General features: G+C 30.2%; 1 protein-coding gene across 3 annotated transcripts in view; it reads right to left on the bottom strand.

Annotated features, from left to right (window-relative positions):
- LOC129920148 (uncharacterized) overlaps nucleotides 1–17,250 on the bottom strand; it is a 75,794-nt gene extending 58,544 nt beyond the window's left edge. The window contains exons 1-2 of one of the 3 annotated variants that reach the window (XM_056001365.1): nucleotides 16,847–17,250; nucleotides 8,064–8,219 (exon numbers count right to left, since the gene is read on the bottom strand). In XM_056001365.1, coding sequence (XP_055857340.1) covers nucleotides 8,064–8,105 — 42 coding nt within the window. In that variant the 5' untranslated portion in view covers nucleotides 8,106–8,219; nucleotides 16,847–17,250. Of the gene's footprint in view, nucleotides 1–8,063; nucleotides 8,220–8,301; nucleotides 8,445–16,846 lie in introns of those variants that run through there. The other 2 variants (XM_056001367.1, XM_056001366.1) reach the window with 2 other exon arrangements.
- Nucleotides 17,251–17,857: the final 607 nt, after the last annotated feature.

Genomic DNA, 17,857 nt, shown 5'->3' with positions numbered 1-17,857 from the left:
AATGAGTATAAGACCATCATAATTCAGCAATTTTTTTAATACATACATTAAAAAACAAGAACATTAAACAAATAGGCGAAAGTGGACGTTCCACGGCCAGCAATGAATTTGTTATTTTTTGAGGTAGTTAAGTCTTACTAATATTGTGCAAAAGTTTTATCCTTGTGACGTAGGTACTTCAAAATAGTATAAAATGCATTTTTGCATTTAACACTTTTTATTGATTGTCTCATTGAATTTTAATGTTTATTTGAAGTGAAAAATATGATGGTTTGTAATTTTCCCTGAGTTTAAAGACCTTGATTTTGAATATCAAACCAATAGAACCCAAACTGGAAGCCTTTAAGACAAGATTTACGATTTTTTTTTTAGTTTGCAATTTCAATTCTTTGCTGGTATTAATAGCTTGAAAACTCTAGAACAAAATGTCGAAGTTAATGGCTCAGGGAAAATAACAGAGCATCATATTTTATATTCAAAATTAAAATTAAATTCAATATGTCCTTCACACATTGCGAGATGCATTACCAATACTAATATTGCAATATCTTACATTCTTAATCCAAATGCAGAGAAAAATTCATAGTAAAACTTTTTCCTAAGATATAGTATTTTTCATTTGGTACCAATTTAATTTATTAACAAGAACATTTTGAAAGATGCAATTCCATTCGAATCACCGCGAACAACTGACTGACACTAAATCATCGAAAAACTGTAAGAAACAACAGTTTACCAGCGTTACCACTTACAGAAAAAAGTCGAAGTAGATTTGAAGAAAAAATGGAAGTAGATTGAGAAAAATCGAAGCAGATTTCAAAATATCATTTTCTTTATAAAAAATCTATATTAAAAAGAAAATTCTATTAAATTTATTTAAGTTAAATAATTTAATTAGTAAAAACAACTAACAAACCAAAACAACTAACAAACAAAAAATTTAAATCTTTCAAACTACATATCCTCGGTATAAATATATTTTTATACATTCTTTTATAACAAGTTTTAGTCAAATATTTGGTTTTCTGAAAAAAAAGATGTAGATTTGGCTTATAATTTGATACTTCGTTTTTCCAGCGTTGAATGTAAAAAAACAAATTAATATGAAGTACTTAAGGTGTTTTAACACTCAATTTCAAAATTGGCAGAAGAGATATGTTGTTTTAGCACTAAATGCATATTTTAACCTCGAAATTTTATATGATCCAAATATCAAATCATGTTGGTTTTGCTCTCAACGCTAGCTCTACCCATATCACATTTTTGAAATTTTTTTTTCTCTATTTTTAGCATATCAATTTTCCATCTGTTTTTCATTCCAAATTATTGAAAAGTATTAAATAAAAAACTATTAATGTGATATGTGAACTAATTTAAAGGCGCTTTGTGTTTTTTCAAAGTAAAATGTAGGAATTACTGAGAAAATTTAATCGGCAATAAGTTTTTACTTCACATAAATTGGGATGAAAATAATAAAACAATAATTAGGTATATCACGTATAAAAATAGAGAAAATAATATCACCATTGTATAAAGAATATTCACTTTTAGTAACATTTTGTTTCATTTTAAAGAAAAAAGAAAGAAAATACTTAAATTAATAAAAAAAAAGAAAGAAATGTCATTTTAATGAAAAGAAGAAAGAAAATACTTATTAATAAAAAAGAAAAACAAAGAAATATCATTATAATAAACTGAAACGTGACTTGAGAGGAAATAGATGGGAACAAATGGTTATGGTTTATTTTTATTTTTTGCCCTGGACCACACTAATATTCCTAAATAGAGTGAAGGAAAACGCCATACATATATTTAAACTGTCATTGCACACATTTCCCAACTGCATTTTCACCTCTCATATATTGAAAACAATGGACCTGCAATAAAAAAAAGGACCGTAAAGTCTGGCCTGTAACCTTTTTTTTAACTACCTGTCTCTTTTCTTTCCTTTTTTATGTTCTTTGTAGATTTTTTTTTCTATTGTATCCTTTTTCTATCAAAAAATAAAAGGAACCGGTAACGTTTGGAAAAATTGATAGGTACGACAAATAAATAAATTATACAAACACAGCAGGTATTAAAATGGACTTGTAATAATTCACTATCACTATACATAGGTATAGTCCCGTATGTCGTTAGCGATATTGTTCACTTCATATTATTTTGAGAAGTAAACTGGAACTCCAAGTTCTTATAATGTATCTAAAGTGAAATACATATTTTATATTTCACAATTTGTTGACCTTCATCCCCTCTCTCTTGTACTAAAAAAAAACACCCTTCCACCCAATTTTTTTGTTAATCAATGATTATTGGATCTAATCCTACTAGCAAACTTTTTGCTTATGTCGTTTTCAATTGGTAATCCAGAAGAACTCTCCGATCCCGAGGCCATAAAAACACCCAAACACAGTTATTTCCAGTTTGACGTTTCATGTCTATGTATACAGGGTGTCCCAAAAGTTAACGTCGAAACGAAAACAGTAGATAGGGTAGGTGGTGACAGTCATCAGAAAAATAATAAAAAAAATCGCAACCATAAATTTTGTGAGTTATGGGGATTTGAAAAAAAGTCGAAAAAATGGTCACCCTATGAGGGTTTTTCATGTGCCGTGACTACAAATCTCAATTTTTCTCATTTTTTTCTTTTGTTACGGAACCTTGAATAAGCCTCCTACCAAATACATTCAAAAATTTTAACTCAGCTGCATCAGTTTTAAAGCAAATACTAAAAAAATACTACTAAAATTTTTTACATGACTCTAATTCAATGAACAGTAGTGTGAAAAAATGCACTACGATGTTTCGGCAAGTTACCTTAAAAGTTGGTGTGTTCAATTCTCTTCAAAATAGTATAACATTGTTATGAATATTCCATAAATAACCGAGATAAAATTTATTTTCTTAAGAAATCCGACTTTTTTATTAGGTAATTTTTTGGGTGTTTTTTGAATGCATTTGGTAGCAGGCTTATTCAAGGTTCCGTAACAAAAGAAAACAATGAGAAAAATTTAAATTTGTAGTCACGGCACATGAAAAACCCTCCATGACCATTTTTTCGACTTTTTTTCAAATACCCATAACTCACAAAATTTATGGCTGCGATTTTTTAAAATTATTTTTCTGATAACTGTCACCACCTACCCTATCTACCGTTTTCGTTTCGACGTTAACTTTTGGGACACCCTGTATGTGTGTTTTTTTCACAATCTTCCTCATCACTTGACGATTATGAAGATGATTAAGAGGGAAATAGCAAAATGTTTATCATTGTAGGAATAATCATAATCAATTTATTACCTAATAATAATACGGTGTTACAAAAATGAGGTATTTAAAAAGTCCCTAACAGCTCCAAAATCTGGAGTTAGGGGCAAAAAACGGTTTATTTGACCTTCACCCATTGAACAAAATCTAGCTTCCTCAAATTTTCACTCATTTTCGATTTTTTTACAGTTTCAAATGTACAATTTTGCCTTTCGGAAATGGTATCATTTATTACTATAAGTGTTGCCGTTGTTTTTTAATAATTTTTTTTATTTTGAAAATTTTTTTTAGAAAACTGCCCCACCCACCTAAACGGGGGGGGGGGCGATAGACCCCCCCTCTCAAAGAAAAAAATGTTTGTATTGAACTCCTCTACAAAAACCCGTTATCAAATCCTGGCGCCCAAGTTATCCTACTACGTGCCAAAACAACATTTTTGTTCTATACCTAAAAGTTCGAATTTCTGTATCTGGGTTGAAATCGTAAAATTTTTTTTTCTAAGCCAATTTTAAACTGATTTTCATAAAAAATACCTCTTTTGATTTGTAAATAAATATTATTTTAGAATATATTTTTAAAACAACATGTTGTTGTGAAAATATATACTTTAATTTGATGTCGAAGTTGGGTAAATGACGAAAAAAATGGAATTTTTGAACTTTGACAGCTTATAAATTCTAGGTGGTTTAACCGAGTTACATGTTTTATACATTGTTGAAAAGGTATATTTATCTCCTATCAGAAACTGAAAAATGGGTAGAAATTTGACGAAGCTAGATTTTTTTCAATGGGTGAAGGTCAAATAAACCGTTTTTTGCCCCTAACTCCAGATTTTGGGGGTGTTAGGGACTTTTAAAATAGGTCTCCGCCCGCGTATATTTTGAGTGTTACACCGTGTAGTATTCATTTTGTGGAATTTTTCAATAGTTTATTAAAATTAATTTTATATTTTGCAAAACAATCGCATCAAAAAACAAACAAAAAATGAAGTATGACAAATTTGACGTTTAAAGGTTTTAATGTGTGAGTGCTTTTGATTCTGGATTCTGATTTCAAAATCAGAAGTAAAATTCTCATCTTTCCAGAAGAAGAACTGTCATCCGACGTCAATAAAACACTTTCCGAAGCATCCGGAAGCATTCCGGACGACCAATCGAAAACGACATTAGTTACATGAGTGCAACAATTTTATTTTGTTTTGCATAAGGTATACATAAGGCATATTTTACCTAAACTATTAAGGTTTTAATAAAATCAAATGTATTCCACATTTTTTTGGACTCAACCAAATTATGTAGGTAAGGAATACACCTTTGTTTAGAACGGGCGGCCACTGCAGAAACGCTCAACTCATCGAGCTAAAGAAAATTTCAAATTGGAAGTGGAAATAAGGGCTATTAGTAGTTACGAAAACAACAGGTCTTCCCGTCCGCATCTTGGCACGATGGCGTGGTAAAGTGCATTGTACATCTCATAGAGTTAAAAGAGAAGAGAGTTAATAATAAATCTTTTATTAAAATTAATTTTGAATTTAGCACAATTTGTAAGTATTCTCAAGTAAATAATAAAAAATCAATTTTTTTACTTTGCATACTCCTCTTGAGCGTGAAATACTCCCCGCGAAATGTGTTCAGTATTCAACTCGGTCTGTTCAGTTATTTTATTCTGAGCCCGTCGAACTAAGTACGCCGATGAAGACTTCAATTTTACCTATGAGATCAAAGTGGGCACGAATCTGCAAAATTGTAGTTCTGAGAAAAAACGGCTTCAAAGTTTTATAAGCTCATGCAATCTTTTGAAAACTCGTGAAACGAAATTTGATAGTTTAGGCTTCTATGCAGTGTATAGAGGGACCAATAACAAGTAAAATGAAAATGACCAAAAATGCAAATTCGTGGTTTTGGCGTTGAGCCAAGGATATAACTTGTTTAAACGTCTATGTTTTTGGAGACTTCTCATTTTTATATTTATTTTGTTAAAGCCTAGTAGGTAAGCCGTTAAATAGAAAAGAAATTTTCCATACAAAAATAGCATAACGAAATCATGAACGAAAAATTTCGTTTTGCTTTTCTTTTTTCAGTCCGATGCTCTAGGTCTAGGGAAAACTTGAGAGTTTTCACTCATTTGTCACTTAATTTTAATTGTCCTATGAATTTTTCTTGATATTAAGAGCAGTGTTGACGTTTTTTCACTTTTAATTCATTTTTGTATTTCTTGTGTTAAAAATTATTTTCTGTTGTTTTTTCTTGATTTTAAATAAATTTGTATTTTTTTATTTTGACTTTGATAGAATACACGATGATATTTTTTCTTAAGCATTTTCGTTGTTGATTTTGGAGACTTGAACATTTTTCGTTTCGCTTCAGCTGCGTACTAGGCTTTAAAGTCTAATTTTTAACACAGGAAATAAATGAATTTAAAGTTACAAAACCGTAAAAGCTGCTCTTGGAATTCAGAAAAATGCACAGGACAATTAAAAAAAAGGTGACTAATGAGTAAAGGCCCAACTGTAATAAGCTTATGTCAAAATCTAACGAACTGCTTCGTCCTTGTTTTTTCGAAAATGACTTTTTGATGTGGAAATATACTTTGAGTTAAGCGCCACGTTTTGCTACCATTTTGGTTTTTCTATCATGTATGCCAATAAAGCTAGAGAGAAAATAAAACTGTGCAACACATACATTTCCTCATTAGAATAATAGCTGTGTTTTATTTTCGTCGTGATCCGGATCAGATCATTTATTTATTTGCGAAACAATAACAAAACAAAATCCTGTTTTTGCTGTAAAGCTAATAAAAACAATGATCTGATCCGGATCACGAGGAAAATAAAACACAGCTAATGTTGTTTTTTGCTTTTCCTGATCAATTTTCGAAATGACGCTTAATCAAGGGGCAACTTTGGCATTACACCCTTATTTACAGGAAACAACTCAGGCCATTTTTGACCCCCCCCTCTAACTTCCACACCAAAGATGCTAGAATTTTCAAATCCGTATCAATAAAATTTTGATTGTTTACTTGGCAATTGTTGAAATAACTTTAAAAATCGGCAATTAAAAGAAAAATTGTCAAGAGAACAATCAAAATTTTATTGATACGAATTTGAACCCAAACTTTAGAACTTGGTACACTTTTATATCTCAATACTTTTTGTGCCAGCATAATTTCAACATAGGAGAACTTGGCTCTTTTTTAACAGTAATGTTTTTGTTGTGACACAATCTTACGGGAAGGTATCGAGTTTATTCTGAGAAATTTAATAATGCCGTGCGGTTCAGAGCATACGGCATATGCTTTACGAAAGTTAATGAATCGCGCATATGCGCATTATGGCTATCCCATAAGAACTGTGTATGTTTGACTACTCACTCATGCCATTTTGACATAAGCCTATGCGAGCTCATGCCTATTATAGTTAAGCCTTAAAAACTCTCCAATTTTTCCCCTAGAGCTGCGTACTGAAAAACGAAATTTTTCCTTCAAGATTTCGTTATGTTTTTTTTGTATGAAAATTTCGTTTCGCTTCAGCTGCGTACTAGGCTTAAAGCGAAAAGAAATTTTCCATAAAAAAATAGCACAACGAAATCTTGAACGAAATTAAACTTGGTTGTTTTAACCCTTAACTGATGTGGTGAAATTTATTGACGTATCTAAAGTCATGGGTCCAGTGGACCCAAGTGTTTTTAAATGATAAAACAAAATACAAAATTGAATTTTTTCACAAATTTCTTTTTAACACAAAGTGTTTTGTGTTTTGGCTTAGAAGAAGTAGCATACATTATTGTTCTATAAAAAGTATGTACTTACATGTAATATGAGAATAACACATAAGTTTTGCTATTTATTATTTTGGAACTTTTTGCTATTCATATTTCTTAGTTGTGATGTTTTTGACACGATAGTACTGAAAAAAACATTTTTTAATATTGATTTTCATAGCTTGGGTTCGAAAGGATTAAAACTGTTAAATATAACATTTTCCAAACCAGTTAAAAAAATTTAAAAAAATGGGATGGTCGGATTCACAAATCTGATTCTGAATCTCGTTAATAGAAAACGACATTAATACATTTTTCGTTTCGCTTCAGGTGATGCGTACTAGGCTTTTGTTCAGTGTTAATATTTGGGAAATCCTACTGCGGTAGATAGCTTTGCCAAAAAAAATACGCTTAATATTTAGGTGCATTCATTATTGAATCAGTTTCACATATCGCACTAAATAGACTGTTGTAACTCAAAAATTTTGTTTGCTTGAGGTGACATCATATATTTCACACCGTAGGTAACATTATATTTATTTATCTTATATTTTAAATAATTGCTGAATAGTTAATTGCATTATTTTTGTAAAGGAACCTGATAAAAAAAAATATTTTTGTTTATAACTTGGAACAGTTTGTAAATAAACAATTATTCACTGATTCTGGGAGATTTGTTTTGTAAGTTACTACAATCTTTTAATAGTAGTGCGAAATATGTTATTTAATATTAGGTATATTACTAAAAGGAAATGTTACTGAGCCGTGAGTGGGTTTAGCTCGACTAGCAACGACAGTGTAGCGTTGTGCAAATTAAAAAAAAAAAAACACAATTTGGACTTTCAACAACAACAACCTCTACGCAACGTTCTAGGTTCAGGTAAATATTAAATAATGGCAAACCAACGGAACACAATCCTGTTAACATTGAAACAAAGGACGTGACTTATAATTACCTTAAGCTTAAATAAATTTATTATGTAAAATAACGACATGCAGAAATGGTGCTTTAAACATATAAAAGCCAATACTTACTTTCATTTCAGGATCGTCAACACAGAGATCAATCACTTCCATTTTTAAAATGTAGGTATTATTTTGAAATTATGTAGGCAAAAATATTTTGTCGTTTTCCAATTCTGAAAGCCTCCTTCGGGCTCAGTATTGGATGCCTGCTTTCGAGAACAATCACTGTAAATAAAATAGTTTTCTTTAAAAAAAAGCAACAAATAAAATGCAAGGATAAAAACTGTTATTTATGCAACAACTTTACTTAAAATATTATTGAATTTTTTTTATATTTGGCGACACCACACAAACGGCAAGTGAAGTGATGAATAGAAACAAGCATACATCCGTAACACTCGAGGTATCAACCACAAATAGTCAAGTCAAATTATCACCAAACAAAATCCCAAACAAAATACTGTACACCTACAAAAGGCTACTACAAACAAGCAACAACCCAGCAAACGTAGAACTACAGAAAAAACCGGCGAAATATGTACGTAAAAGAAGTACTTCTTTTCCACTGAAAAAAGATAGGAGCTCGGGAAAAAACTCAGTTATATACTTTCTGTATATAAGAATACGTGAAGCATCTATCTCTTTCTTGCATGCAAGATGAAATGAATTTCCCCTCCATTAAAAGTACAGACAAGTGTACTTCAAAACTACATCAGCGAAGCACATCTGGAAGTGCTTCTGATGTACATTTTCCAGTACTTTTTTAGCTACAGAAAAACTACTGAAACTCCATATGGCTCCTTGAATCTAGAAGTACGTAATTAAGTGGTGAAATTTGTACGTAAGAGAAGTAGTTTGTTCCTAGTAAATCTAAACCTTTTGAAACTACACATGAAATTACAAATAAACTCTGAAGTTAAAACTTTGGTTAGAGATTTAGATTTATTCAGTCGAATTATATATCAAAACATGAACGTCTTGTGTGACACTTTACTTCAGACTTCTATGAGGAATGTTGGCGTTGAATTTCTCTTAAATCTTACATCTACGTCAGGAATTTTGGAAATTCTTTTTCACTAAACGAAGGAGAGTCGCTTCATGCACACAACTGTTGAGGGGAACAAAATGCTTTCCTAGCAATGTATTTGTAATACGAAATACGAACTTGCACATCTTGATTGCCACTCGAACGGACTGCATCCAATACTGTGGCGAGCAAGGAGTGTCTGACGTCATTTTTATACTCGACATAGAATTGTTGAATGTTGGTTTTGTCTAGGATTAGAGCGAACACATCAACAAGTGGTCGGAGGGTGCAGATGCAGACCTGAGAAAAAAAAAAATAGTACCATCAGCTTCACAAAGAGCAGAAGGGAATCTCTTTAACTTACACTACAAGTCTGTGAAATGTGGATCACACTCAAGTATTGTAGTCTCTAATAAACATTAGATTCGTTTCACTCGTTCTGGATGGCGTGGAGGAAAATTTCGAACTGTAAACTCAGTCATTGATGTCTGGAATTGATCTCCACTAGAAGACAGAAAAATCAACAATTATATAATTTATTAATTTTAAAATAAGCATACCTATATTTTCCAAATCCATTGGTGGTGGTTTTGTATAACTTTTTTTAATTTTAATTTTTCTAAATGCACAAGGCTGAGGTTGTGCATTTTGATGATGGAAAGAAATGGTGGTTGTATTTTTGTGGCGTGCCGAAGAATTTGTGCTACTACACATTGTGTATTGAAAATAATTTTCACAAATAACACTGATTAAGACGATATTTATTTTTTCAAATTAAATTGTTTTATTTTGGAGCACAGAAATTTTTTTTTTTTGCTTAGCTAATGTTGCTGTGGCTATCAAGGTTTCACTAGAAATGCAGGAAAATGGCGAGCCGCCATTACAAAAGAGAGAAAACCTTGAGCATTGCATACATCGCACTCTTTTCCTCCCATTTACCAAAGAGTTTATTTTTTTCAGGAGAAACAAAACTACAATATTTTGAGGGGAGAGGTTTTGGTAAATAAGGAAACACATACATCTACAAAGTAAAGACTTTGTTGGTGGTTGTAATTTCCCCTAAACTACTGAGGTTTGGTTTGCAGGGAACACGATCAAGTAAGTATGAAGCAGCGTTGCCAACTGAGGCATAATTATGCCTTTTAGGCATAATTTCGTTAGCTAAGGTATTGAGGCTTATTTTTTGCCAAAAAGGTATAGTTTTTTTCATTCCACTCTTGATTTATATTTTAAAAGATTCTTATAATTTTTTAAATATTTTGATAAAAAAGACTAAAAATTAATAGTATGTTATTATATCTTTTAAATAAAGGTTGTTTTAAATTTTATTTACAGAATTGGTTTTTACCATTTAACTCTTGTTAATGTTTTTCTCGAAGAATTTTGTCCACATTAATCAATTTTACTAAACGAGAATCTACAAAAGCAATTTTGTTGCTATAAAAAGGCCTAAAAAGCTTGCAAATAGGCGATTATTTCTTAATGGTGAACAAAATTGGTCGCTAATTTCTTCCAATTATGTAAAGCAATGTCTTAGTTTCCTTGAAAAATTCCTTTCGAAGAAAATAAGTTGCCGTTTCATGACAAATAAGTTTTTTTTTAACATAAATTAAGAAATCTAAATTGAGGCATAATTTATTTGAAAAGGCATAATTTTTTTTCAAGTTAGGCATAATTTTGACTGAATGGGTTGGCAACGCTGGTATGAAGGGAACATGCATTCATGTTCGTGAACGTTATCTTGGAACACGTTGTTGTTTTGTTCTGTTCTGATTCTGATGCAAGTTCATTCGAATTTCTTACATTTAATAACACAAAAATATGAATCCTTTCATTTCATTCAATACGTTAAAAACACAGTTCATACACAACGCTAAATACTATCTTCTATTATTCTTAAATTAAATATTTTTCAAAATAAAAATAAATGATATATTCTTTAAAAAAGTGTAATATTTTATGGCATTCATGATTTTATAATATGTTGTGTATTTTAAGAGAAAATGGACATACGCCCTTTTTGTTTAGTAAAACACATAAGATGCGCAATGCTGTGCTAAGTATAAAGGGCGCATATCCACTTTTGTAGTATTTAGTAAGTTGAATTTTATTGTTTCTGGTTCTCGCACCTTTAAATTAAATATTTAAAAAAAAAATTTTAAAGAATATGGAGAAATCTACGCCCTTTTTTAATAAGTAAAACACATTAAGAGTGCAAATGTGCTAAATGAAAAGATTCGGAAAAATTGCCATAATTTTGTATTTAATAATTAATAAATAAAAGATGTTTCCTAACATTTCATAAGCATTAATTCATAATTAAAAAAAAAAACAAACAAACAAGCATCAAAAATAATAATTCAACATGAAACATACTTAGTAAATTACTCAAATTTTCCAGATATAAAGCCGTTTTTCTGGTAAAATCTGGCTTATTTTTTGGATAAGATCTACGTTTCTGGTTAACGACATACCTCGGGGGATTTGTTTCGCGACAGGCATTTTGATCCCGTATTTTATGACATTTGCTTTCAGAAACACATGTTACTTGGGTTTTAGCTCCTAGGGCATAATTTCTGTTTATGGGATGCTTCAAATTATGGCCGATTTTTTCTGCTGTACTTTCCAGTCGAAAAATTTGTCATTAATCTGTTAAATCTTTTTTTTAAGCCAAGAAAAGCGTACTTCACTCAGTTGCATTTCAGAATATTTATCGAGAAGTAAATATGTATTTCAGATGGTTTAAGGAACTTGTCACTTTAGTTTCAATACTTGGCGGAAACTCATTTGCCTGACACATCTGCGAACAACATAGTGACAAAATTGTTATTTGTACCTATGAAAGTTTTTTCTATCAAACAAAAAGATTTTATAGTAAATCCAAACAAAGTATTAAAAATAACTTCTGAAATAACGAAAACAACTTTTGAAATGTTTTTTTTTTTAATAATAGGTATTTGTGTGTAGAAATTTTCAAAAATTTTTCAAAAACGAATAAGTCGACATATTTAAACAAAATTTTTGATCCTTTTCGAAAAATTTAATTTTTCAAAAAAAAAAAAAAAAACGAAATTATATTTTTGAAATTTTTTTTTAATTTTTAAATCAAAGAAACTGATTTTAAGTAAAAAGGCATATGAACCTACAAAATTGTGAGATACTAAGTAAAAAAGGGCACATACGCAGAGAAAGAGGCTTATGTGCTAGTGTTCGTTAAACATCGATAGTCTATCGATAGTATCGATAGTAAAAAACTATCGCGTACATCGATAGTTCTTAAAAACTAACGACAAAACTATCGATAGTTTTAAGTTTAACAGTTTACCCCAAGCTTTTCGTTCTAAACGCACCAGCTTTTTAATTTTGAACTCCTAAAACACTGAAAAACTTTTGAAAATTTAGTGAAATCTTCATTTCTCATCATTTCAATTATTTATGAATGATTTTTTGTTTGGGAAACCACAGAATTATAATACTAATTGTTAACATTGTCACTGTTGCATTTTGTTTACTTTCGGTTTTGGTTGCTGCGCGATTTGTTTCAATAAATTTTATTTTATTGTATTGTGTTTTTAGCTGTATTATTTCATAAATACATTCAAGGCAATAGTTTGGTTCGTTATGACAACACCAAATAAAAAAATCATCTGCTTGCTTAGTATTTTTGTCAAGCCGGTCGGTCGGTGGAAACACGACTAAACTTTATGTTGAGCCCTTTTTTAGTATTTATACATGCACTTACTAGAATGTAGGACCTTTATTCTCTTTGTTAAATAAATATGTATATGTAGGAATCGACAAGGTTACAATATCTTATTTGCTGATGTACCTAAAAGAGTATGCAGTACTGCTAGATGTATGTATGTATTGTACATATATCTATTTATACAAAAATGTTCTCTTGTGCTCGATAAACTCGTGCACATATGCGTTAACCCTTTCGGACCCAGCGTTACTCTCATTTAACATTTTTTTAAAAATTCGTAAAAAATATTAAATTAAACAATTTTTTAGGTTTCGATGGCTTAATTAAAAGATAATAATTTCTAGTTACTAGATTATTACAAAAAGTTAGTCAAATATCATACCTTTAATTTTGTTGTTTCGAAAAAGGGATTGAAATTCAAATTTTTTTTTTTTTTTTTGCAAAAAAAAATTTTTTTATATATGGTCATAATTTTGAAAAAAAGATATAAAAAATGTTAATGCAGAAAGTGTTTTGTTTTTTTTTTGCTTAGAAAAAGTAGCATACATTAAAGTTTCATAAAAAGTTATTTTCTCAGTTCTCCGACTTTTTTTGGTGGTCATAGGCAGTGCATGTTACTTACATGTAGCATGAGAATAACACATTAGTTTTGCTATTTAATATTTTGGAAAATAACTTTTTGCTATTCATATTTCTTAGTTGTGATGTTTTTGACCCGATAATACCGAAAAAACATTTTTTAATAATGATTTTCATAGCTTGGGTTCGAAAGGGTTAAATATTTTCATTTTACATAATTGTCTAATATTTTTGGCAAGCTTGCCACAGGCCGTATCGAACCGAATATTTTTTTTTCGAACCTCAAGTCAATACATCTGGTTTTTTGTTTTTCAAAATGTTTTGCGAGTTAACAATTGAAATAATACATTTTTTTCTACGCGAAATTAATTTTTTAAGAGGGTCTATCAAAGTCAAAAACATGTGCTATTTGGGACTAGCGAGACATTCCCTATCTCAAAAAAAAATCTCAATCGGATTAAATCTCCAGACAATTTTTGACCCCAAGGAAAAAATCTCCATGGGGAAAAGCACCCAATGGACAAAATCTCCAATAAATAATTTTTTCTCACTTTTTCAAATCCTCAAAAATCTCCAATTAGCAAAAACAAAACCGGTATAAAATTATAAAAAAAACACTTTAAAATCATAAAGGTTCCTCTTTTAAAACGCAACAGAAAAAAAATTAATGTAAACAACCGTGATTTGAACCTTCTTTGTTTGACCTACCATTCGTGTGCCTTTGCCTTCACCATGATCATGATGCTAATATACTGAGGATTGAGGGTACAAAGTACAATTGAGCAAAGCATAATCTTTAAGGTAAGATATCACAGCTTACAAGAAGCGTTTGGATAAAGAAGGGGGTAAGTGAAATTTGCAACATTTCGAGATATAAGGACTTAAAGTTTTTTGTTGAGAACTTTTTTCGTATTCCAATCTAAATAAAATTTAATAAACTAATAAAACAAGAATAATAATAGCTTTTTAACAATGTTACTTTTATTTTAATACAGTAGCTTGGTATATTTAAAATAAAATGCACGACTGGGGTCGCACGTACTTCCTCTTATGATAAAAGTACCTTTTATGTCAAAGCTTTTTAGGAAAAATATTTTGAATTAGTTATAATTTGATTTTTTAAGGAATTTCATAAGAAATGCAAAAATATGTAATTTTTTTTATAATTTCTTACGCCATATTTCCGTTACCCGTAATTTTTGAGAAAAACAAAAAACCGCAATTATATTAAAATCACTTACAGTATTATGTATGTCAAATTTAATCTCAATCTTTAGAGCCGTTTTTGAGAAAATTGTAATTACTTATTAATGATTTACGGGAAGAGCCGACATCAGCCATTTAAAAAAAATGTTAATGCATATTTTCACTATCCGTATTTTTTGAGAAAAAACTAAAAACGCAATTATGTTAGATTTACGTACAGTATTACGTGGGTCAAATCAAATCAAAATCGTTAGAGCCGTTTTCGAGAAAATTGCAATACCTCGAACACTTTGTATGGGGGAGGTATGTGTTCTAAGCGAGATATTAAAAAACAAAAAAAAAACAACCTTGGAAATTAAGAAAAAATCATCTGTACCAAATTTCAAGAAAATCCTTCCACCCGTTTGGCTGCAGCTTCATGTACAGCTTTTTGTGACGACGACGCACCGACGCACGCACAGACCTTTTTCGGAATTCTCCATCAACGTAATGTTAGTTTTGATTAAAACCTCGAATTTTTTTTTGACATGAAACCAATACTTGCCCTATTGAACAAGTAAAAAACGATATTTTTCAGAAATAGAGCAGTTAACTCTTTCTTGAACAAAAAGCTTATTAGTATTTTGAATTTTTAAGAATATAAAGGAGTTAAGTCAGCTATTACATGAAGCCTGAAGAGGCGCGACTCTCCTTAAACATAATGAGTGCAAAAGAAAAAAAGATGAAAGAAAAAATTATCCGACCGGGTCGTGGCCGTGAGTCGCAGGGCTGCTAGAAATCATGATTTAGCATGATTTTCTAAACTAAAATCATGTTTTAATGTTTTCGTGCCCAAAATCATGTTTTTTTTTAATCCAAGAGAAAAATCTTTATAATCCAACAATTTATAAACCAACAATCTTTTTCACTAGGTGAACTGTTTTTTTAACGGACATTTAAGTTTTCACGGCATCCTCATTTTTCAAAAAAAAAACCGAAAATCGAAAAATTGTCACTTACCCCCTTCATCATCCAAACGCTTCATAAATATGAATATGATTTGATTGAAACTGATGAAAACTTGCGCATCTGAAATTTTGGAATTTCTTTTTGGGATTGGGATTTGAGATTTTCTTTTTGGGATTTTTGAGAAGAAGTCGTTAAAAATATTTTGGTGAAAAGTTTTTTTTTGAGAAACAAGGAGAACTAGCGATAAGTTCGATTAAATCAATGGTATAAAAGGCACCCTTACGAAATTTACCGAAAATGTTGTCTTTCCCATGGGAACTACGAATAAAATAAGTTTATACATTTTTTTCATGTCTTAAGGGTGTTTATTTAAACTCTTAAGTGTAGAGAAATTGTGGGTATATTAGAAAAAGTAAGTAATAATTGAAATTCAGCAATAATATTACTTTTGAGATTATAAACAAGAATCTAAAGTGTCTATAAGAATAGTGAATAAGTGAAAACAAAAATGATGGGCCACCCTAAAGAAATTTGGTAGATAAAAAAGATGAGTTTGGGATAGAAAGCAAGAATAAAGAGCTTTCATAAAAAAAATTTAGGTGAAAGGGTGTTTTTTTTCGAAGAGACAGTAAAATCTGTAATTGGTCCCAAAAACCAAATTTGTGTTCTACGGAAAATCTAGCTGGGTTTTATTAACAAAGTAATTTTCTCTAAAAAGCATCTTCATTTCTTGTCTAGCTTTAAGTTTAAGAAAATTTAGAAGTATGCATTGTTTTAGTTTAGGTTTTAGTTTGTTGTTGACTCGTGAACAAATATGTATGGTATGGATATACATTTTCTGATAATCTATTTTTAATTTTAACTTCTAGAACCTTTAATAATCGATTTTCAATCTGTGGTTGTTTGAATGAAATTGCAATATTGAGTAATTTTGAATGACACTTTCTTGATGTTGCAGGAAGTTTTTGTTCAATTCATTTAAAATTTTTTTTGTATAGTTCTGTAAAAATCAGGAATAGCCAGAACTATAATTGTCGGATCGTCGGATGAAAACGGAGGGGAACAGCGCTCGCAACCGCACTCGACGGATGAAAACTTGTCGAAAATACAAAGAAAACAACAACAATTGACAGTAGCTTCCGACTCCATTCGCCAATTATGGTTCTGGCTTAAGTCCAAACTCCCTACACTTGGGAAAAATGTTTGGATTTTGGAATTTTGAAAGTTTAAAACGTCTTTTTCAAGAACCTGAATTTTGAAGCATTTAAAATTTATAAACGCATTAGGAAGAACTCTTAAAATTTCAAGACAAAATAGTTTGTAAGTTTAATAGATAGAAAAAAGGTCACGAAGAAAGATATATTTATGAATATTAGTTTTTCTTACCTGATTTCTGTCTAGGAAACGTTCTTTATTTCAATTAATTAAAAAAAGCAGAATGAAGAAATTGATTAATTTTCATATTGAGAACACTTGTTTTTGATTGCAAGCAAAATGTATGTTTTGTATTTTTACTTCTCGCCACGATACTTAATATTCTAAGCTCCGAACAACACTCAAACTAGGAATCCAATATCTTACTATCAGTACCTCAAATCGAAATATTTGAACATTCAAACCATATACATAATTATGTATTATGTACATTATTTTATAATATTCCAGTCCATACACTATAAAAAAAAAACAATAAAAACAAGAAACAAAGAACTCTTATATCACACTTGACTAATCGAACCAAATGTCCTTTGTAGCTATTTTAAAATGAGGGCATTTATTGATGATACATAATATCGTTGCTCCAAAATTCAAAGTAAACAAAATTTGATTTTTATTACTTCTCTAATTTCGTGTCAAGTCGGCATTTATTTGGTCTGTTGCGAGTTGGGCGCATACTTTGAACAAAAAATTAAAAGACTCATACGGCATAACGGCATACGAGTGCACTATTATGCATACACACTAGGGTGTGTCAAAATGCTAAAATATGGAATTTTCAAATGTATAATAGCTTTTTAAAGTTGCATTACTTATCAAAAATAAATCCCGCGTTTACAATTTTCATTTTAATTAATATCTTTGGGTTTCTCAAAATATAGAAAGAAATCGAAGAAATTTGAATTTTTAGAGATTTTGGAAAAATATGTTTTTTTTTAATTGCGCCGTTTGAATACAAAAACAAATATATTAAATATATATCTTTATAAGAAAGAACTTTTAAGCTTATATTTGTTGGAATTGAACACTTAGTAAAAAAGCTGCGAAATAATATACAAAAGTGACACACAAAAGTGACACACCCTAATACACACGTACATTGTGGAGCGAAATTTATTTAATACCCATCTCCATCTTGATACAAAATATGGACATACCACTCAACAAAACCTACAGTCC

Source organism: Episyrphus balteatus, chromosome 4 (assembly GCF_945859705.1).
Source record: "Episyrphus balteatus chromosome 4, idEpiBalt1.1, whole genome shotgun sequence".
Lineage (NCBI taxonomy): Eukaryota > Metazoa > Arthropoda > Insecta > Diptera > Syrphidae > Episyrphus > Episyrphus balteatus.
This window is presented reverse-complemented; position numbering and strand designations above follow the sequence as displayed.